Here is a 22,087-nt window from a genome sequence, read left to right as displayed (position 1 = left end):
AAACCCATTCTCTTGGACTGTTCACTCCAGAGGACACCCCCCTTCCCTGCTTTGAAGGTGTACCACACCGAGGCTCATTTGCCTAAGAGACACAGGTCATGGTGTAGAGGGCCAGGCCTAGGATGGCTTTCTCTAGGATCCCCCTTACCTTTGGGATCCCCTGGTTACTTGTAGTCTTTATAGTCATCATTGTTGTGGTCGTCATCATCATCATTTAAAAGTAAAAACAGCAAGCCAAAGAAACCAGACCAATAGCGAGCGATCAAGCCATTGCTGACTCGCAGTAACCCTGCAGGACAGTGTAGAACTGGCCCTGTGGGTTTCTGAGACCGTAGCTCTTTACAGAATAGAAAAACTAGTCTTTCTCTCATGGAACAGCTAGTGGTTTCCAAGGTTATAAATCTTTACAGAAGGAGACTCCTACATCTTTCTCTCACAAAATCATGATAGGTAGGAAATCAAATAAAACACAAACAAACCGGGAGAGGGAAAGTTCCAGAAGAGATAAAAAAACATTTCCTTACCATGTTCACTTCAGATGAAGTATATAATACATCTGATTCTAAGCTACTTCAAAGTGTCAGTGCCCTGACCAGTAACCCGGGTTCGGTAGAGGAGCAAATGACGCAACTTCAAATAGGTTCATTGATATTTATTGGGCTAGACTGGGCCTGGATTTACCACGGACTTGCTAGCTGTCTAGCAAAATGCACACAATACATATTTGTTGAATGACTAAATTGAATGTCCACTCTGTGGCAAGCATTGGATGCTGTCTCAATTTAATCTTAGAGCAGCCCACAGCATCTTAAGCATTACCACAGGTGGCTTAGTTATATAGTGACTTATTCGGGGCAAATCTGGTTTTAAATCTATCTGGTGACATTCCACACAACCACTCAATGCAGCACTCTGCAGCTAGCGAATTCTTAATAATTATTAATTGATGAGGGTGCTTTCTCATTCTGAATGCTTAAACCACATGCTCTCTGAAGATGATGGGAGTTACAGCATATTTTAATTAAATACTGACAACTTTAATTCTGATTGCTCCTTCTAATACTCCAGAGCTGACAGTACCAAGTTAATGGCTTGTTCATTTAGGAAGATATTAGCAGCAGGGTGCTGCCTTTTACCCAAACATAAGATCATAATAATTAAAAACTGATATTGTTTGAAATGAACTCCTTTCAAGTAATTTTTATCCCACAAATTCACACAGATGCAAGCCTACATGTGCCAACATTCGCAAGGTTTACAACACCTTAGAGAACCTCTGTCCATTCTTTTCCAAAATGAGAAGTTTTCTGTTGACGTGATGGAAGACTCCTTACTAGGTTCAGGGGAAATGTGCATTTCCACTGATCAATTTCTGAGTTTCCCAGAAGAGGGGAGCCACAGAGAAATCCTGAAAACTAATGACTGTGGGAGCAGAGCCTATTTGTACTTTATTGTGCCAATCAGAGTCTGAACCACTGAATCAGAGAATGAGATAAAGGAAAACTTACTGTGTGTGTGGGCGTGGGGTAGGGAGGCAGGCTGGGCACGAGGGGGACATGTGATCTGAGTACATAAAGAGAGGAAGTAATTTGGAGAGAGGATCTAAGGAGGCAAATGTAATAGATTGTCCTAACTCATTGTTTCTAGAAACACACTGAGTGTTCATTGTACCTCAGGAAGGGGCGCCAACCAGATAGTCTTGGATCAGACCTTCGTGGTGTTCAAAGGGAAACATGGTGCTTAACCAGAGGCCCGTGTTTCAGCCTTTGGTAGGCAGTGAACTCCCTAAACTTATATGCAAAATGTCATGTTTGGGGGGCATATACAGGTGTGAGCAAAAATAGATGGGTACTCAGCATGAATTATCTTCTCACCGCCTCCCCAATCTAAATCCACCGCCATCGAGTTGATTCCAATTTGAAGGGACCCTTTATGGGAGCAGACAGCTTCCTCTTTCATCCATGGAGCAGCTGATGGGTTTGAACCACCAACCTTGCAGTTAGTAGCCCAATGTCTAATCAACAGCACCAGCTGGTCTTCTCCTAAATAGCTAGTAAACACGATTGCGAAATTTGTTTTCTCCAGGAGCGCTGGTGGAGTCGTGCATTAGGCATAGGATTGCTAACTGAAAGGTCAGCAATTCAAAACCACCGGCCACTCCCTGGGAGGAAGATGAGGCTTGCTACTCCCATAAAGAGATATCGTCTGGGAAACCCACAGAGGCAGTTCTACCCTGACCTGTAGGGTCACCATGAGTGGGAACTGACTCAACGGCAATGAGGTTTTTGTTTTTCTTTCCCCAATAGTTGAAATTGACTGGATGGCATTGAGTTTGTGTTTCGGGTTTGAAGTCTTTGTCGCTTCTGTAACACGATGCACAGCTTCAGAAACCCTAGGAAACTGTTCGGCTTACAGGAGTTGGAATCCACTCAACAGCAGAGGGTCTTGTTCTTTCCCTACCGAGCTCTGGTGGGGCAGTGGTGAAGTGCTTGGCTGATAACCAAAAGGGCAGCAGCGATCACAGTCTTAGAAGCCCTGTGAGGCAGCTCTGCTCTGTTCTGACGGATTAACTATGAGCAGGAACCAATTAGCAATGGGTTACTCTTCTTCCCAGCAAGAATGAACACATCGCAGTCAAAACCCCAAACAAGCCATCTAATGTAGATAATATATTCTTCTTTTGTTAAGTAAAAAAAAAACGAAAATTTCTACAAAAGCCTAAAAACCACAACAACAGTAGGTGGGCTGCTAATCGAAAGGTTGGCCATTCAAACCCACCAGCAGCTATGTGGGAGAAAGACGAGGCTGTCTGCTCCAGGAACCTTAAAGAAGACCCTGTACATCGGAATAGACTTGATGGTAATAGTTTTATATGGTAAAGTGCCCTGGTGGTACAGTCATTAAAGTGAACTCAAGAACTAAGCCAAGGGTGGATGGTTTGAGTCCACCAGCCGCTCCTTGGGAGAAATAAATGGCAGTCTGCTTCTATAAAGACTTATAGAAGTCTATAATTGTCCTACATGATGTCGATGAGTAAGAGGTGACAGGACAGCAGCTTGTTTGTCTTGCGTATGTATTTCAAAGGAAAGAGAGATAGAAAAACCAAACGCCACACAGTCAATGCCAACTCACAGCTACCTTACAGAAGAGTGGAGAACTGCTCCTGTGGGTTTGCGAGACAGCAACTGTTGATGGGGGTGGAAAGCCTTGTCTTTCTCCTGGAGAGCAGCTGGTGGTTTCAAACTGCTGACCTTGCGGCGTGCAGCCCAACTCGTAACCACTACATCACCAGGGCTCCACACTGGAAAGAAACGACCACTCGAAACAGTGAGTTCTAAGGCAGTTAATTGATCAGCTATCCGCACAAGGTCAGGACATGAGAGAGACTTTGAGCTAATAGTTCTATGACTAATCCTTGCTTGATTTCCTGCGGAGTTCTCAAACGGGTACAGGAGTCCAAGTGATCGACCTGTCAAAAACCTCTCACCCTACATTCTTCTAACAGGCCGCATCTCCGGAGTGCTTATCCTATGCTAGACACCAATGCAAAAGCTTCAAGACGAGAGTATTAATAAGCTCACAGTAACTCTTATTTTATAAAGGAGTAAACTGAGGAAACTCAATACTTTGTTGAGAGGCCCACAGCTATACATGTCCTACCCTCCCCAAGCATCCCCCTTAAGCAAAGCGGTCACCGACAACAGTCAAAGAAGAGAAGACCTGCAAAAAGGAAAGCAACCACCTATTTTTCATGAGGTTGACGGCGGTTCAGCAGAATTCTCATCATTCATGCAAGGGACTGAGGGTTGATTCCTGGCCAGTGTCCCTTAGGTGCAGTCCCCGCAGTGCCGTCCCACACCCCCCACTTCTCCCGTGTCGCTGATGGCTCGTTGAGTTGCTGTGAGGCTGACTAGGTTTTAGCAGAGCTTTCAGATCAAGACAGACGACACAGAGATCTCGTGGTGGGCTTCTGAAAAATCAGCCGACAGAGACTTCCCACTTCAGAACCGACATACAAACCCAGATAACAACAGAGGAAGACTGGGCAACAGAATGGGTCTCTTTCACATTGATGTAGTTATTCATTTAGAGAATGTTTAAATAATGCTAGAGAGTTATTTGTCTCATGGAAAGCAATGTTCGAGACTAGTGTGTTTTTTTTTAGCAGACGCTATTTTTATAATTCCCAAACTAGAAGAAGATTTGAATTGAGGAGGTGACATCAACGGTGAGAGGGAGGAGCTGGGTGGGAAGTAGGGCATTATTAGGGCATTTGGGCTGAGGTGAACTACATACATTCACAATCCTGCTCAGACTAGCCTGGCAGAACGGAAGACTTTCTGTATAAGGATTCCTGGTGGTGTAGTGGGTTACAAGTTGGGCAGCTAACCGGAAGGTCAATAGTTCAAAACCACCTGCTGCTCTGAGGGAGAAAGGTGAGGCTTTCTACTCTTTACTAAAGAGTGGCAGTCTTAGAAACTTGCAGGGGCAATTCTGCCCTGTCCTATAGGGTCGTTATGAGTCGCATCGACTCCAGGGCTGTGAGGGAGACTGTATGTAGGGAGCCCTGGTGACGCGGTGTGTAAAGGTGTGGGTGCTAACGGAAGTGTTTGAACTCACCAAGTTCTTGGCAGAAGAAAGATGTATCAGTCTATTTCTGCCCGTGGGGGTGGTTCTATTCTGTCCCACAAGGTCACTCTGAGCCAGAATCAGCTTGATGGCCATTAAAATAAAAAAACTGTCCAAATATTGTGTTTACCTGTCCTCCATAGGTGGACATTCACAACAACTAATTTCAGACGTTGCATTGCAAGAATACTACAAAGAATCCCAATATGCCCTTCACCCAGATGCCACATTTTACTATGCTTGTCTTTGTCTTTATTTCTCTCAATATACCCATGCTATTTTATTTTTCATGCAGCTAAAATAATGCATACTTTATCCTTTAGGGATATTCTCTTACACTAACAGCCCACATAACAAAATCACGAAGTTACCTGGATTAGATACTATTAACTAATCTGCAGACCTTTTCCAGATTTCACGAGCTGTCTCAATGAGATCAGAAAATCCTAGTCACACAGAGTGCTCAGTGGCACACCTCCGCATTGCTGCTGCCGGGGGCCTTGGAGCAGGGCCAGACTCATGACATATCGCGCACAAGAAGATCTGACTTTGGTGATCCATACGGTTTTCTTTCTTTTTAAAAAAAATCATTTTATTGGGGGCTCGTACAATTCTTATCACAATCCATCCATCCATCCATTGTGTCAAGCACATTTGTTCATTTGTTGCCCTCATCATTCTCAAAACGTTTTCTTTCTACTTGAGCCCTTGATATCAGCTCCTCATTTCCCCCCTCCTTCCCGCTGTCCCCTCCCTCATGAACCCTTGATCATTTATAAATTATTATTTTGTCAGATCCATACAGTTTTCATTGGCTGATTTTTCGAAAATAGATCACCAGACCTTGCTTCCTCGTCTGTTTTAGTTTGAAAGCTTTGTAGCAACACCCAGGTTTCCATGGACAGTGGGATGTTGGAATTGAATCTGGATTGGTCACATGGTGGACGAGAATTCTACCACTGAATCACCACTGTCCTCTCCCCTTGTCCCTGTTGCTGTTGTCAGGGAGTCGGTTCAGGCTCACCTGGTAACCTAATGCACAACCGAACCAAACACTGTCCATTCCTGTGCCATCCTCACAATCATTGCTGTGTTTGATTCCGTCACTACAGACAGTGTTAATTCATCTCATTGAGGCTCTTCCTCGTTTCACCGTCTCTCTATTTCAGTCTCCTTTAATGAGGGATAGTTCCTCAATCCTTTCTCTTTCAGGGCACAGAATATATATATATATATGCCCTGGTGATGAGGTGTGTAATATACATATACACACATATGTATATATACATATATATGTGTGTGTGTATATATATGCGCGTGTGTGTATATATATATATGCAGAAGTCAGTTATTTTGTTGAATGTTTCTCATTTTGGGTTTGTCTGGTGTCATGGTTAGATTAGATTCAGGTTATGAGTTTTTGCATTCGTCCTTGGATACTTTACTGCTCTGAACAATTCTTTTCCATTTGAATCCTAGAGTGCAAGTTTGAAGAAACGAGCGAAGTTTTTGTATCCCGTTGTCACCATTAAGGAAACCGTGAGTCCAACCTGGCTTTCCCAAGTCGCGATTATCATTGTCCTGCCCCCTAGTTCGTTTAGTTCCAGCGGAACTCTTCTTCCCGATGGTGCCCCGCACACCACCTGGGGCACGCCACTCCGCACGAACTACATTTCCCAGAGGCCTTTTCGGAACACGTCATCAGCGAGCGCGGATTCTCGCCGGCAGAGCCGGCGTTCGGAACCCCGCGGCGGCGGCATCATGGCGGACGTGCTAAGTGTCGGCGTGAATCTGGAGGCCTTTGCCCAGGCCATTAGCGCAATCCAGGCGCTGCGCTCCAGCGTGAGCAGGGTGTTCGACTGCCTAAAGGATGGCATGCGAAACAAGGAGACCCTGGAGGGCCGGGAGAAGGCCTTTATTGCGCACTTCCAGGACAACTTACATTCGGTCAACCGGGACCTCAAGTAGGTACCGGCTGAGGGGGCTGGAGTGGGGAACCTGCCCTGTGCCGCCCCTGCGCGTCTCGAGTTAGGTTCTGTTCGCTCATTCCCTTGTCCGCCGTCGTCTTTCCTCTCCCAGCCTCTCTCTGCCCCTTAGCGACCCCTTGCCTGCCACCCCCGCTTTCTCACCTCCCGCCTTTTGGCTGCCTCCAGCCTCGGGTCCCATTTAGCTTGACACACTGGTCACCTGTAGGCCCTCCTCGGCGCCAGCCCCGGCTGGGCAAGCAATGCGGAGAGGACCAGATCAGACCTGATCAGGTGGCTGCTCGTTACTCACTAAAGTGCACCGGATCCCAGTCCCAGATTCCCGATCCTTAAACCTGGAATTCCGTGGTTCTGTCCTCTACCCGTCCCAAATGACAAAACAGGTCCTGGCCTACCTTTCCCTCTTGTCCTTTAACAAGCGACCTGATACCTGCTGGATAGGCCTTTCTTGATAAAGGTAGTTTGGGGCTATCTTACTCACTTTCACTTAGCGCTGCCCCGCCCCCCTCAGCCCCTGTAGCAATTTGGGCCTTTTAGGGTTATGCATTGTACATTTCCTTCTTTCTTACAAAGCTCATCTGCTCTACTTGTTTTTGTTTTTTTTAGGGTGCCCTCTGGGTAGAGGGCTCAAAATATTGGGCATCTCTTTCCCTGAAAGTGCCTGCTAAAACGGAGGTTTATACAACCAAAAAAATCAAGGAACAAACCTCTATTTCTGTTTCATGAGTGTTGTAAGGAATGAGTGAAAGGATGTTTATAAAATGTCTGGCACATAACATGCACTCTATAATTGGGTAGGTCCTGAAGTCCTAAACTTGCCTTCCCATCCTTAGGGAAAGTGGGTCCTTCCCAGGCAGGATAGACTTTCAGAGTCTTTTTGCCCTTCCTTTTAATGATCAGAACTGAGCTGAGCAGGAAGGGAAGGCATTTGGTGCGTTAGGCATCCTAGGCCTTATGGAGTGGTTGAATTCCCCCCTCCCTCCTAACTTGGGTCTCTTTAGTAACCAGATGGAAGGAGGAGGTAGGGTGGAGGAGGGGGTGGTGGCCAACTGATGTGCGCCTCTCTTTGCCTCCTCCCCCCAACCCCCTGAAGTAGTTGCCATTCTGTTTGGGGAAAAGCCAAGACATCTCACACACACCCCCAGCTCCCACATCGACTTGCTGTTCCTTGGCACAGTGCCAATTAATACTTACCCTGCCGGGAAAAATGCACTGATTGCTCATGCCTCTCTTAAATTTCCAGTTTCTTGGACTTTCATCCCTTTGTAAAGTTCAGAATATTAGAACAACACTTCACCACCTTAGAAAGGTTAACGTGTTTACAGTGCCCACCCACCTTGCCTTCTGAAATCTTTGTACAATATGTTTACAGTGCCCACCCACCTTGCCTTCTGAAATCTTTGTACAATAGTAGGCGACCACTGATTCCAAAATAAATGTGGTATGAGAGGCTATGATAAGGTGACCAGACGTCCCACTTTTGGTGGGACAGTCCTGATTTTTAACAATTTTTTCCCGTGTCCCACGGCGTCTTAAAAAAGTCCCAATTTTTGGAAAGAATGAACGACAAGCTAGGGTAGACGGTTTTCAGCTGCCATGTGGCTATTTCGCCAGGAGATAAGTTTTATCAATGGTGTCCCGCTTTTGTCCCGCTTTACCAATGGTACAATCTGGTCACCTTAGCATGCTCAAGGAAACTTCTCTTGTTGGCGCTTGGGACTGGCCCTCAGACTGTGTTCCTGGAATGAGTTTTGCTGTTGGCTCCCTTTCCCGGGCTTAGTTGGAGTTTTCCCGCCAGCTAAAGTGTTTGACACAGCCCCTCCGTGGAGCCTTCCTATTCCATTTGTTTATTTTATCTCTTCTTTGTTTTGTTAAGTTTTACCATCTGTGAAGCATCATGTACAGATCTATCCCTATGTGAATGATAAATCGTCATCATTTATTCAGGTACGAAGCTCTTTTAAGTTAAGATAAGCCCCCAATGAGGGGTTTTCTTGATTGGCCTGAATCCATTTAACTTTTAAAAAATTATTTCTTTTGAAAGGGACTTCTAATAGACAACTCGAAGATCAGTTTTTTTTTTACAATGGTGCTTGGCTTTCCTTGGGAGTTTAAGTGGACATAAGCTTACTTAGGCTATGTGTTTACTTTCCAGCGAGCTGGAACGGCTGAGCAATCTGGTCGGCAAGCCATCTGAGAACCATCCTCTTCATAACAGTGGTCTCTTAAGCCTGGATCCTGTGCAGGACAAAACTCCACTGTATAGTCAACTCCTTCAGGCGTATAAATGGTCAAACAAGGTAAGTAATAGAAGAATCGAATCTAAGAAAACTCAAGTTTTCTCATATCCTAAATTGCAGAATGTGAGGGCTAAAGGGAAAAAATGATTTCTGATTTAGCACAGGAATATATAGATTATAGAAGTTAAAAATTTTCTTGAAAAGGTACTTTGTTGTCTCTTGATGTCTTTGGAGATTAATACTGATATGTAGGTCGCTAAATATATTTTTTTATATTCTTAGTCAAGGATTTGTAATCTGGGAATTGGGTATGGGGAGCAACTTTTATGAGCCCCTTGGAATTATATGCTAAATGTTGTGGTCTGTGCATTTTCTGTGTGGGAGAGTTTGTAGCTTTTATCAGATTCTCCCAGGAGTCCAAGACTCTTAAGGACTAGTGGTCTAAGCACTTAGCTCCTCCCCTTGTGAATGCTGTGCCCATTATCTTTTCCCCTATTGGTGGTAGAAGAACGCCACTACAATCATACTTGTTAGATTACTTGTTAATTGCTATCCAAATTACTTTAGACTCCATCTGAGGGAGTTTAACACACTTTATCAAATTTGATGTTTCATTCAGCAGGCCAGCCTGTGACCTATACCAGGGGTCCTCAAACTTTTAAAACAGGAGGCCAGTTCACTGTCCCTCAGACCCGTTGGAGGGCTGGACTCTAGTTAAAAAAACCCCCAAAACCATGAACAAATTCCTATGCACGTCTTATTTTGAAGTAAAAAAAAATGGGGCAAAAACACCCAGCAGGCCGGACACATGTCCTCGGCGGCCCCATGTGGCCCACGGGTCGTAGTTTGAGGACGCCTGGCCTACTCTCTAGGACAGCTATAAAAGGAAAACTAACCTGTAGTCCAGTGTAACGGGAGCAATTAGGCTCATCAGCTTGGAAACCATTTATTTGCTGACAAGTTTCTTTTGTCTGGGTCCCGTTGCGTGTTTGTGAGTGTCTTCCCTTTATCTGATGATGGGAAGTCGGAATGTGCACCTGGCAGGATTTTCTCAAAAAGCTGCTGTACTCCCGCTCTGGACATTTTGACACTTGGTTTTCAGCAGCTTCGTACTTTCCATTTTCTTCCTTTCAGAGGCCTTTTCCCTCTGAGGTCTTGGAATAGAGGTGAGTCTTGTCAGTTCTCCTGGGGTGCACAGTTTCTTGTTTGGATGTCTCTGTGGGAGTATTTTAGTTTTCTTTTGTGTAAAGTGGAACTCCTGGAAGCTGAGCTTGAGATCAGGGAGAAGGTGATTTTTCCAGGGAGCACCAAAGAAAGAACTGGAAGCTCCTACGCATGCATTTATAAAGGTTGTACACCCTCTCTCCCAAACTCTGGTCTGTTGGTGCCAAACACAGTTCAATCTAGATTAAGCAAAAAAAGAAAGAAAAAGGACCTCACTGGATCAATGAACTAGAACCAGATACAGGAGTTTTGAGTCTGAGGCTTAGTTCGAGGTCAAGCTTCTCAGATGGGCGGTAGCAACCTGTCTTGCCACCTCGAGACTCGCTTTCTTTCCGATGCTCTCCGAGTGGTGGGGAAGATGGTGGTGTTGAGTGTCACTCAGCTGGTTTTGACTCATAGTGACCGTGTGCATAACAGAATGAAACACGGCCCAGCTGGCGCCACGGTCATTTTGGTTACGTTTGAGCTCATTGTTGCAGCTACTGGGCTATTGAGGGGCTTCCTCTTCTTCCCTCCCTCTCCGCTTTAGCAAGCACGATGTCCTGTTCAGAGATGCAAGCTCGCCCGCCTTGCTAGTAACTGCAGGTATGCGTGATCCGTATACCTGATGATTGCCTAGGGTCCACATTAAGCCCTAGAAAAGACTTCTAGCCCTACTTGATAGGTGGCACTGAGATGGTGCATTGAATCCAGGGGAAGGGATTCTCTCAATGGCCAGCTCCTCACCTGAGGCATGGGAAGCCTGGAAGGTGGGAGTCCTTGGAGTAAGAAGGGGGAAGAACCTGAAAAAAGGAACCGCAGGGTAGATAAGTGGTAGATATCAGTAGGAGTTACCTGGACTGGCCCAGCCATAGACAGATAACATGGCTTTTCCAGGTTGTCCTATTTGAATTAGATGCTCTTGTTTTCCCAGGGACACTCTTGGTTATTAAAATCTGATTTTACTACATAGTTGGTTGGGATCTGATCAGTAGATGTGCAGTTTGACTTATTTGTGGTTGTATTCCTTGTAGAAAGTTTTGAATTTTGCACAAGAAAGCGGTGGCAATATACCATGTAGGTAAGGTTGCTCTTGCAATAGGCTAACGTGACAGACTTTTTAGTAATGGAAAGATTTAGGTTGATCTTGAAACCACAAGGGACTGTTTAAATTGACTTGACGACATGTTTTGAGTCAAGGTGGTTCTCAATTGTTTGTCAAGTGATGGATTATTGAACTAGAAGTCCCTGCTTTTGATCCCTGCATCAGCATCACAGTGAAAGAGGGTGTGTCAAGGAAAAGAAGGATTATGCAGGTACAACTTGTCGCCCTGGGAGATGCTACAGACTAGAAATACACATAGACATTTCCCCTAGGTGATTGATTTAAAATGAGCAATGTGAGGCATGATGTGGTGGGGCAGTGGCTACGCATTGGCCTGTGATCTGCAAGGTCCACGGTTAGAGATCCCCAGCCTTGCCTCTGGAAAAACACAGGGCTTTCTACTCCCAGCAAGGGTCAGGGTCTCAGAAACCCACAGGGGACCTTTCTGCCCTGCCCTGTAATATCGCTGAGTTGGCATCAACTCGGTGGATTTGGAGTTGTTGGTTGCTTGGTTTGCCTGGTGAAATGAAGCATGTCTAAAGTGTGCTTTCATCAGCTCCCTGGTACCACCGGCAGAGAAGGGATTTGGGGCTGCTTGCACCATTGGTGAGCAGAACTGAAGAGACGGCTTAGGAGGTTCTTGAGTCTGAGCTCTAGTTTAGAGCCAAGCAAACTGAGGCCCAGTGAATTGACGTGCTCAGGGCTCTCCAGCTAGACTGAAATTTGGATTTTTGACGTAGCTCAATGTTTCCCCCAGAACTTGATGGCTTAGTCCATTTTGGCCTCAATTACAGAAAACTCTTTCCTCACTTTAACCTGACTCCTAGAAATAATTCATATGCTATGTTTTATTCATAAGCCCATTACCATTTTACTAATTTTTAAATAATGAATTGAAGGATGGAGATGGCAAATGCTTGCTCCATGGGCCCCCAAACTATTACTCATGCCCAGGGTAAACATCACTAATCATCCGTGGCACTCTTTTCTGTGAATGGGCTTCAGTGTCCTCTCAACTCTGCTCTGGGGTTAGGTTGCCACTGACCATTCCAAGGAGGACTGCAGGCAAAAGAGGCGTCCTGTTTATCATTGATGTATATCTTCCCTTACACGAGAAAGGATTTAAGGATGGTTATAAAAATGCACCAAAAAGAAACCCAGGGAGAAGAGAAATGGAAGGAGAATCCGAGGATACCTTATGTATATGACTTTAATAAACACAAAAAATAGCCCCAAGAAACAAGCTCGGATTCTAATTTCCAGCTGGGGAAATGGAAGAGGCAAACAATTAATGTGTTTTTCTTGCCTCTTACAAATGAAAAGCGCTTTTTAATTGCTAAAGCTTTCATCATTCATCATTTTACCCTCAAAGAGTTTAAACCAGCAAGTGCATTCATATATTAAGTGAAGTTTGGGGTAAGTTGCCAGTGTCAGCTTTACGTGCTGCTGGCTAAGACTGAAAGACGCGTGGGAAAGGTTTTGATACCACCCATTATGTGATGAACTCTTCGTCTTATGTGCTGTTGGCCATAGAAAAGTCTCGTTCATGCCTAATGACTAATTGTTTTCTTGAGGGGATTTTGTTAATTTTTGTGAAGTCAGTTGGAATATTAATTACATGGTAGCTGGCATAATTGTTAGAATGATAGAATTAAAAATTAATCTGATCTAACGAAATGATGTCCATTTGCTGTGAGCAGCACTTTTTCCGTGCTGAAATGGAGAAAGAGGTTAGCTTTTAAGTATTATGCACCTATAGGTAATTGTTCTGTAGAAGGATGCCAGGCTCTCTTGACTAGGGCAAAACAATAATTGGCGTTAACATGGCTTTGTCCTTGCTGTGAAATAGATAATGTAGACTTTATGCCAGTTTATTATGTTCAGATAATTTAGAGTCAGACTGAACTTATTCTGAAAGTCCCTGACGGAAGGTTTCCAGCGTGCTTTTTGTTTCTGGCGTTGATTTTTCTGCCTTTGTTCTGGCGGAAGCATTGACGTGGAAAAGCAGATAAGACTTCAGCTCTTTTTCTGGTGGCATCTGTAGCAGCAAGGCCCCAGCGATGTCACTTTCCCCTGGGCTTGGCAAGTGGGCCCGCAAAAGGTGATTCTGCCTCTGGTTCCATGCTTCAGTTTTCATTTTGTCAAAGAACCCATTTCTATTCCAAGAATATTCACCTGGAAAGTCTGAAGACATTTCTTCCATGAATTGCTCTACCAGAATCTCTTTATTTAAAAGCCTTGGCATTGTAACATTCCTCTCTCTCAAATCCATTCTTGTGGCCTGGAGCTAACAGAGCTGGGATTGGTTTAAATTGAGCCATTGAACCATTTCCTTTAGGAACCTTGTGCTCTTTGGACAGAAGTGTAGATTTTACTTACTATGTACATGCTAAACCATAAGCCCCAATGGAAAGGTAAGTGGCTCTTAATCTTGGTCCTTACTGAGAGTCCCCTAGCACAAGATGCCTGTAAACAGCATTTAATTGAAATGCATCCCATGAATGAAAGGATAAATAAAAGCTTTTCCTATTGAGTTTTTAATTTGCAACACCTTTTGTGGTTTGTGTGTTTGTATTTTCGATGAAGTGTAATAAGGGCACTTCCATTTTTAGCTGACTGAGAAATCTAACTGTGCTACTGGTTGATGAGAGAAAAATGTGCGATCCCATAATGGAGGCCAGAGCTGGATTCTAACAGTCATTTGAGAGGACAGGGTGAGGTCACTTGGTGAACTGGGGTCAGAGGTTAGCATTTGAATGTACATTGATTGTCACTCAAAGTATACTTATTGCAAGTTGAGTTAGTTTATTGTGCCAACCTGTCCGATAAACACATGTGGGATTATTGAAGGACCGAGGGATAAAAGTCTTGGTAAGCCTCGCCTTTCTAGTTCTCGGGTCTCTTACTTTGTGATGGTCACACCAGGGTGCAGCTGCCTTAGCAGTTCCCTGCTTCAGCTGGCAAGGCTCACTTCCTACAAGACATCTGCAAGGAGAAGCCACATGAACCTACCCCGATACAGCCCTGTGTGCTGGAGCACCCGTGTGGAGACCCTTGCCAGTGCTGAGATGCTTACATATTCACTGACTCGGCTTTCCACCTGCAGTCGGCATCATTGCCTGTTTTGTGAGATGGAGGAGGATTTTGTGGACTGGTGTTGAACATATGGGTTAATGTTGGACTTGTGGGCTTGGGCAGCACTGGGATGGGAGGTTTTCTTGGTGTGCACTTAACCTTCATATAAAACTCTCTCATACATGAGTTTCTGTGGATTTGTTTCTCTAAAGTACTCAGACTAATACACAAGTGAACTGGGTTTACAGCCAGTACTTAGGTGAGGATGGGCACCTGGTAAAAGTCTTGGAGTTGCTTTAATCAGGTTAATTTGAGCTTCTGCACCTGATGTCAGGTGTTATGTGGCAGCTGTTGTTTTGGCAGCAATGTGAAAACTGTCTAGAAAGAGAGTCAGTTCCCACCAAGTCTCTTAGGGATTATTCTACTTTAAGAAAAAATTTATCAATAACTAATTTCTGTCCTTAGGATTTTGCTTACCACTAGGCCTACCCCAGACTCATTCTTCTCTATACATGATACATGTTCAGGGAAAACAAATCCATTCAGAACATAATGAGCAAAGAAAATCTACTTCAAGAAAATCACTTTTTAGTGCCCCAACGCTTAATCAACTCGACTTTAAGGCAGGGCACTGTCTGGGTTTTGCTGATTGTTAGCACAGGTCGTGGTTGTTGGTATAAACCGCCATCACATTGGTTCTGACTGGTAGCTGCCCGTGTCCACCAGGGTGGAGCACTGCTCAGCCCTAGGCCAGCCTCACCGTTGTTCCTGGGTTGAGCCGGTGTCCAGCCTCTTTTTATGCCGACTCTACTTTTTCCAGCAGGGGGCGCTGCTCCAAGTACCCTCTCCAGAGGAGGGGAGCAGTCTTGCCGTCTGTGCTTCTCAAGGGCATTCTGGTTGCACACCTTCCAAGCCCGGATGGCTCGTTCTTCTGGCCGCTCACAGTATATTTCATCTTCTTCACCAGTACCATCGTTAAAACGTGTCATTTCTTCTCTGGCTTTCCTTACTCATGGCCCAGCTTTTGCATGCTTGAGGCAGTTGAATACATCGAAGGCCTCCTGGTGACACACTGGCTTTTGAAGTTTAAAGAGGTGTCTGGCGGCAGATATGTCATTTGATTTTTTGACTGCTGCTTCCATGGGTATTGATTGTGAATCCAAGTAAAATGAAATCAATGACAACGTCAGTCAAGGTATTTATCATGGTTTTGCCTATTGGTCTGGTTGTGACAGTTTTTGCTTTTCTTTACGTTACACTGAAGACTGTAGTCTTTGATTTTCATCAGTCAGCAAACAATAGTATGTCATCTGCACGTCACAGAGTGAGACTTCCTTCGCTTCTGATGCTGCATTCTTCATAGAGTCTAGTGTCTCCGGTTATGTGCTCAGATACAGACAGTAGCGATGGAGAAAGCATGCGGCCCTGTCACACTTTTGCTGGTTTTAAACCACACAGCATCCCTTCGTTCTGTTTGAACAGATGCCTCATAGTCTGTGAACAGGTTCTGCATGAACATAATGAAGTATCCTGAAATTTCCATTCTTCCCAATGCTATCCATAATTTATTAAGATCCACACAGTTGAATGCCTTTGCACAGTCAATAAAATACAAGTAAACATCTCTCTGGTACTCTGTTTTCAGCCAAGATCCACCTGACATCAGCAGTGATAACCCTTGTTGCACATCTTCTTCTGAATTGGACTTGAAATTCTGGCACCTTCCTGTCGATGTACTGCTGCAGCTGCCTTTGGATTTTCTTCAGAAAAATTTTACCTGCATAATATTGTTTGATAAGTTTTATATTAGTGATCTTGTTTGATATCATCTGCAGTCTATTGGATCACCCGTCTTTGAATTGGACACAATGGGTCTCTTCCAGTCAGTTAACCAGGTTCTTGGTACAGACAGTTGAATGCTTCCAGTATCATATTTGTTTGTTGAAACATCTCAGTTGGTTTTCATCAATTCCTTGGAGCTGTGTTTTCACCAATCCCTTAGAGCCGCTAGGAATTCAGTAGTATTGGCTTTTGATCATAAACTACATCTTGAAATGGTTGGATGTCGACCAATTCTTTTTGGGACAATGACTGTATTCTTTTCATCTTCTTTGATCCTTCCTGCATCATTCAATATTGTGCCCATAGAATCCTTCAATATTTCAACTTGAGGCTTGGATTTTTCCTTCAATTCTTTTGGTTTGAGAAATGCTGTGTAGCTCTTAGTTTTCTTTGCACATTTTATTATAATTTGTCTTCTCGAGCTGTCCTTTGAAACTTTTTGTTCAGCTCTTTTACTTCATCATTCTTCCATTGGCTTTAGCTGTTCTATATTTAAGAGCAAGTTTCAGAGCCTCTTCTGACATGTGTTTTGGTCTTTTCTCCCCTGTCTTTTTGATGATCCTTTGCTTTCTTCATGGATGATGTCCTTGATGGTATCCCACGGCTTAGCTAGTCTTTGGGCATTAGTGATCAGTGTATCACATCTATTCTCCAGTTGGTGTCTGAACTCAGAGAGGATATGTTCAAAGTTAGCCTTGGTGGCATGGTGGTTATGTGTTGAGCTGCTAGCTGCGAGCGATGCTAGCATTTCGAAACCACCGTGGGGGAAAGCTCCATGGGGAAAGAGGAGGCTTTCTCCTCTCGTAAGGAGTTGCAGTTCCGTTTCAGAAACCCACAGGGGCAGTTCTGCCCTGTCCTATCGGGTCCCCTGATTCAGAATTGACCTGAAGGCAGCGAGTGATACTTAAGCTTGTACTTTGGCACTCGTGGACTGTTTTAATTTTCTTCTCCATGAACCTTAACTTGCATGTGAGTAATTGATGGTTTGTTTTTAGTCAGCCCTTGGTCTTACGTTTTTGCATTGGTAATATTGAGCTCTCCATCTTACCTTTCCACAGAAGTAGTTGATTGATCCCTGTGTATTTCATCTGGGGGAGGATCCATGTGTATAATCACTGTTTATGTTGCTGAACAAAGATGTTTGCAGTGAATAAGGTATCGGTCTTGCAAAATTCTTCACTGCATTCTCCAGCATTTATATCATCAAAGCCACATTTTTTCCAACTCTGGATCTTACTTTGTTTCCAATGTTTACATTCCAATTATCAGTAATTATAAATAAATCTTGATCATATATTTTATCTCTTCCAGATTGCAGATGTTGTTAAAAGCCTTCAATTTCTTTATTTTTGTCATTAGTAGTTGGTGCATAAATTTGACTAATGGTCATATTAGCTGTTTTTCCTTATGAGCATGTAGATCTTATCCTATTACTGACAATGATGTACTTTAGGGTAGATCTTCAAATGTACTTTTTGATGTTTGAATACCACTGCTCTTCAATTTGTCATTCTGTGCATAGTTGACCATATGCTTGTCAAGATTCAGAATGGACAATGCTAGTGCATTTCAGACTTCTAATGCCTGGGATATTAATCTTTATGTATCCCATTTCATTTTGATGACTACCAGTTTCCATATATTCATACGTTGTATATCTGTAATGGATGTTTGCAGCTATTCTTTTTTTTTTTTTTCTCCCTTCCTCATTTTGAGGCATGCTACATCCACCAGGGAAGGTTCTGAAAGCTTTAGTCCACCCATGTCACGAAGGTGAAGTACTTGAAGGTGCAGCCCTTCCCCAGTTGTATTCTGAGCACCTTTCAACCCGAGGAGCTCTTCTTCAAATGTTCTGCTGCTCTTCAGAAGGCTTCCACTGAGCGATCGTTTCAGAAACACATTACCAAGTCATTCTTTGTCTGTATTAGTCTAGAAACGTTACTGACACCTGCTCCACCATGGGTGACCCTGTTGCTGTTTGAAATATCAATAGCATAACTTCCTGCATCACAGCAACTCACAAGTCACTATATATAGTATGACAAACTGACCGAAGAGAGGTGGTTAGCAGAGGTACCAGAAACCATTCTTAGAGGTGTTCATTGACCTAAATCTAATTTTATAGACCCCGTCCTTTAAGATGAATTTGCTAGTGTAATGTGTTTGAATATAGTATCAATTGCTCTGGTTTGCCCTAAACCTTATATCCTTCTCTTCCCTCCCCACACCACGCCCTGATACTTTGGGAGCCCTTTTGAAAAGAGCAAAGAGTGATAAAACCACAAGGAACACCAATACAAAAATACAAATGCAATACAAAGTGACTCTACTGAATTTCTAGATCATACTTGGTTCAGAAGTAAAGGACGGTATAGTCAGAAGTGTGAAGACTTAAAATGTGAAGTTGGAATCAGGCGACTTGGTTTCTGGCCCTGCTCTGTACTTACTGTGTCCCTTGAGAATGTGAAAAATAACTTTTGGAGCGTCAGTTTTCTCCATCTGTAAAATGGAGATATGGTAGTATTTGAATCATAGGGTTGTAATAAGGATTAAGTGAAATAATACAAGTGATGTTTTGTAAAGTAACTCATGTAGGACATGCTTAATAATGGTAAGCTTTATTACCCAGCAGAGTACTAGTGTGTGTCTATATTTATTCATGGAGAAATCATATGGTTCAATGGTTATAAGCATAGAACCCAGAGCTAGGTCACCTTAATTTAAATCCCCTCTTTACCGTCATAGCTGTTGGGCTAACCTCTGTGTCTCAGTTTTCTTTTCTTTAAAATGGGATTGATAATGACATACACCTCACACACATGTTCCAAAGCCAAAGTTACTACCACAGAGTCAATTCTGTCTCGTTGCAACCCTATAGGACAGAATAGAACTGCCCTTTTTGGGTTTTTGAGGCTATAAAGCTTTACTGAAGCAGAAAGCCTCATGTTCCTCCTGCAGAGTGATCGGTGGCTTTGAACTGCTGATATTGTGCTTAGCAGCTGAGTGCATATCCAGCATGCCATCAAGTGTGTGCAGAGCACAGAGTAAGTCCTCTATGGGACTGACATTGTTATCTTAACAATCATCAAGAGACTCCCAGGAAGTGCCAGTGTATCTTGCTTCCTATTACTTTATTTGTTCCCCTGAAAGTCTACAAATTAATGATTCCTGTAGATAATGCTTTACCTTCTAGGGAAGCCTGAGTCTAGATATCAACAACTCACGAGTATGAATTAGTTGTTGTTAGTGGAGTGTTCTTTCCTTATAAAACCTGGGGTGGGTGAGGGATTGGGAGTTTGATGAGAGCGGCAGATAACTTCCCGCTCAGGGACCTTGGGGGTTTTGCCAGATAGGGGAGTTATGTGCGAATTGAATGGTAGTATAGACAGGACAGGGAGCCATAGTGAAGCAATGTTAAGTGCTCGGCTGTTAATGAAAGGTTGGTGGTTCAAACTCACCCAGTGATTCCAGGGAAGAAAGACTTGATTTCCCATAAAGATGATAACCTTGCACACCCTGTGGGGCAGTTCTGTTTTGTCACATGAGGTCATTGTGAGTGACAATTGACTCTGCAACACCTAGCAGCCATGGCAACCAAGGCCGGTGCAGGTGCTAGGACGAAACCACACGGGGAATGTGAGCAATGCAGAGACAGAGGTGAGCAGCGGGCACCGTTTGTCAACAAGAGAAACACCTCAGGAAGGACACCATTAGATTGGTGGGCATGTCTCAAATAGACACCTTGCGACTGGACAACACATCGTTTAACAAGTAAACCAGGATTCCAAAAGTACTCATCTACTAAGTTATCAGGAACCTTTGAACCGGATTTATGACTGGTTGGCAGTTAGGTCACGCTGCTAAACAATTGCATGGCAGTCATGACCAGTGGGGTCATGATGAAATTTTGAAAACGGTATGTTCATCTCTTTTGAAAATAGGATATTTTTTATTAATCTTGAAAACAGAGTATGGTATTGTTTTCGGAATAAATTCTGGGTAAAAGCTAATGAATAATGAAACCAGCCTGTCTGGTTTTAGTGGGTCTGGTCCATAGAATCAATTAAATGAAATAGGCAACCCCTGAAAATTAGTTTATAATTTAAAGCATAGCTATATGCTTACTTATTTGCAATAGCACATAGAAGCAAACAACATTGAACAAGATAATCACTTAAAAGCCTTTTTTCCCTTCATCCAAAGAGCATGAATCTTCTCATTCGTTATCCATTTTATCGGGGGCTCGTACAACTCTTATCACAATCCATACATCCATCCATTGTGTCAAGCACATTTGTATGTTTGTTGCCACCATCATTCTCAAAACATTTTGTTTCTATTTGAGCCCTTGGTATCAGCTCCTCATTTTTCTCCTCCCTCTCCCACCTTCCCTCCCTCATGAACCCCTTGATAATTTATAAATTATTATTGTCATGTCTTAACACTGTCCGATGTCTCCCATCACCCACTCTTCTGTTGTCCGTCCCCCAGGGAGGGGGTTATATGTAGATCATTGTGATTGGTTCCCCTTTCTCCCCCCACCTTATCTCTACTCTCATTATTGGTCCTGAGGGGTTTATTGGTCCTGGATTCCCAGTGTTTCCAGCTCTTATCTGTACCAGTGTACATCCTCTGGTCTAGCCGGATTTGTATGGTAGAATTGGGATCATGATAGTGGGGGGAGGAAGCATTAAAGAACTAGAGGAAAGTTGTATGTTTCATTGTTGCTATACCGCACCCTGACTGGCTTGTCTCCTCCCCGCGACCCAGTTGTCTACAGATCTCTGCCCCATATTTGGAATTCAAATGCTTCTGTAGTCTTTTTACATGGTGGGAAAATATTGTGGGCTAGCCCAGGAATTTAATTGTGATTTTTAACATTACTTCTTCAGGAAAAATGTTTGAACACAAAGCCCAATTTAAAAGCAGACATTTGGATTCTTTCCAGGTTGTAGATTAGTGCTTGCTGTCAGTGGGGCCCTCCTGCAGCAGTTACACTCTTTTCAGTTTGCATTGTCACACACATGCACCACCACCACCACCCCCTTACCAACTTTATAAATTCCTGACAAGTTACCACTTCTCACTGCCTCAGCCTCATTACCACATCAGTCAGACATGTGGGTGGCAGTGGTTTCTTTATTGGGGGTTGTGAGGATTGAGGGGAGCCCTGGTAGCGCAGTGGTTAAAACACTTGGCTGCTAACCTAAAGGTCTGCTGTTGGACCCCACCCGCCCCTCCGCAGGAGAAAGACGTGGCAGTGTTTCTGTGAACACCCCATGCGACAGTTCTGTTCAGTCCTGCAGGATCCTGTGCGTCAGACCAGCCTGACGTAGAGGGTTGTGAGGATTCATGAATTAATGTCTGAGTGACTGTGAACTGTGTCAAACACCTACTGATCAACCCAGTAAGGTAGAGGGTGGTTGTGAAAACATTGGATAGTGGTATTTTTTTGGTGCTGGCGGGCTGTTGTCTCCCTGTGGGTCCTCTTTACTCTTTTGGGTTTGGGTCACTGCAAGGTGGGACTAGATGATCTTTCCTTCTCCCTCTAATTTGGCTCAGTTCAATGGGGATGATTTTTGTAACTCTGGCACCGGAATATTTCCCCTTTGCTTGTCCAGTGACGGCCCTTCCATACACATAGCTGTTGTCTGTGTGACAGACACAGCATCTTGGGGGTCCCCGAGAAGAGTAGCAGCCAGTGAGGACGTTAGCCTCTTGTACCACACCGAGTGTAAGTGTTACTGAAAATCAAGGGATGCCCCTATAATTTGAAATGGTTCCTATCCTGAGGCTTCTGGCTTAATCCAAGTCTTTATGTCCTACTTACTAGTTGTGGTTTTGGAAAATTGTCCCTTTATTGTTGCCTGGAATGGTGGTGACTCTGTTTATTGGTGACTCTTTCATTCTTGCCTGGGTGGTGACTCCATCCTCCTCCTCCTATAAAAGAGCAGGGAATTGTTTGAAAAGCTTTCCTGGACCTGCTCAAGGGGATGCTGCAAAGGCCC

At 43.9% G+C, this 22,087-nt stretch overlaps 1 protein-coding gene across 1 annotated transcript in view; it reads left to right on the top strand.

Annotated features, from left to right (window-relative positions):
- Positions 1–6,388: 6,388 nt before the first annotated feature.
- Positions 6,389–22,087, top strand: part of MED27 (mediator complex subunit 27) — a 253,701-nt gene continuing 238,002 nt past the window's right edge. The window contains exons 1-2 of the mRNA XM_004713238.3: positions 6,389–6,593; positions 8,770–8,914. Of these exons, the coding sequence (XP_004713295.1) occupies positions 6,391–6,593; positions 8,770–8,914 (348 nt within the window). The 5' untranslated portion in view covers positions 6,389–6,390. The remainder of the gene's footprint in view (positions 6,594–8,769; positions 8,915–22,087) is intronic.

The sequence above is a fragment of the Echinops telfairi genome, unplaced genomic scaffold (genome assembly GCF_000313985.2).
Source record: "Echinops telfairi isolate 266 unplaced genomic scaffold, ASM31398v2 ScPeMD7_22;HRSCAF=79, whole genome shotgun sequence".
Lineage (NCBI taxonomy): Eukaryota > Metazoa > Chordata > Mammalia > Afrosoricida > Tenrecidae > Echinops > Echinops telfairi.
Note: the sequence above shows the minus strand (reverse complement) of the source record. Positions and strands in the feature narration are given on the sequence as shown.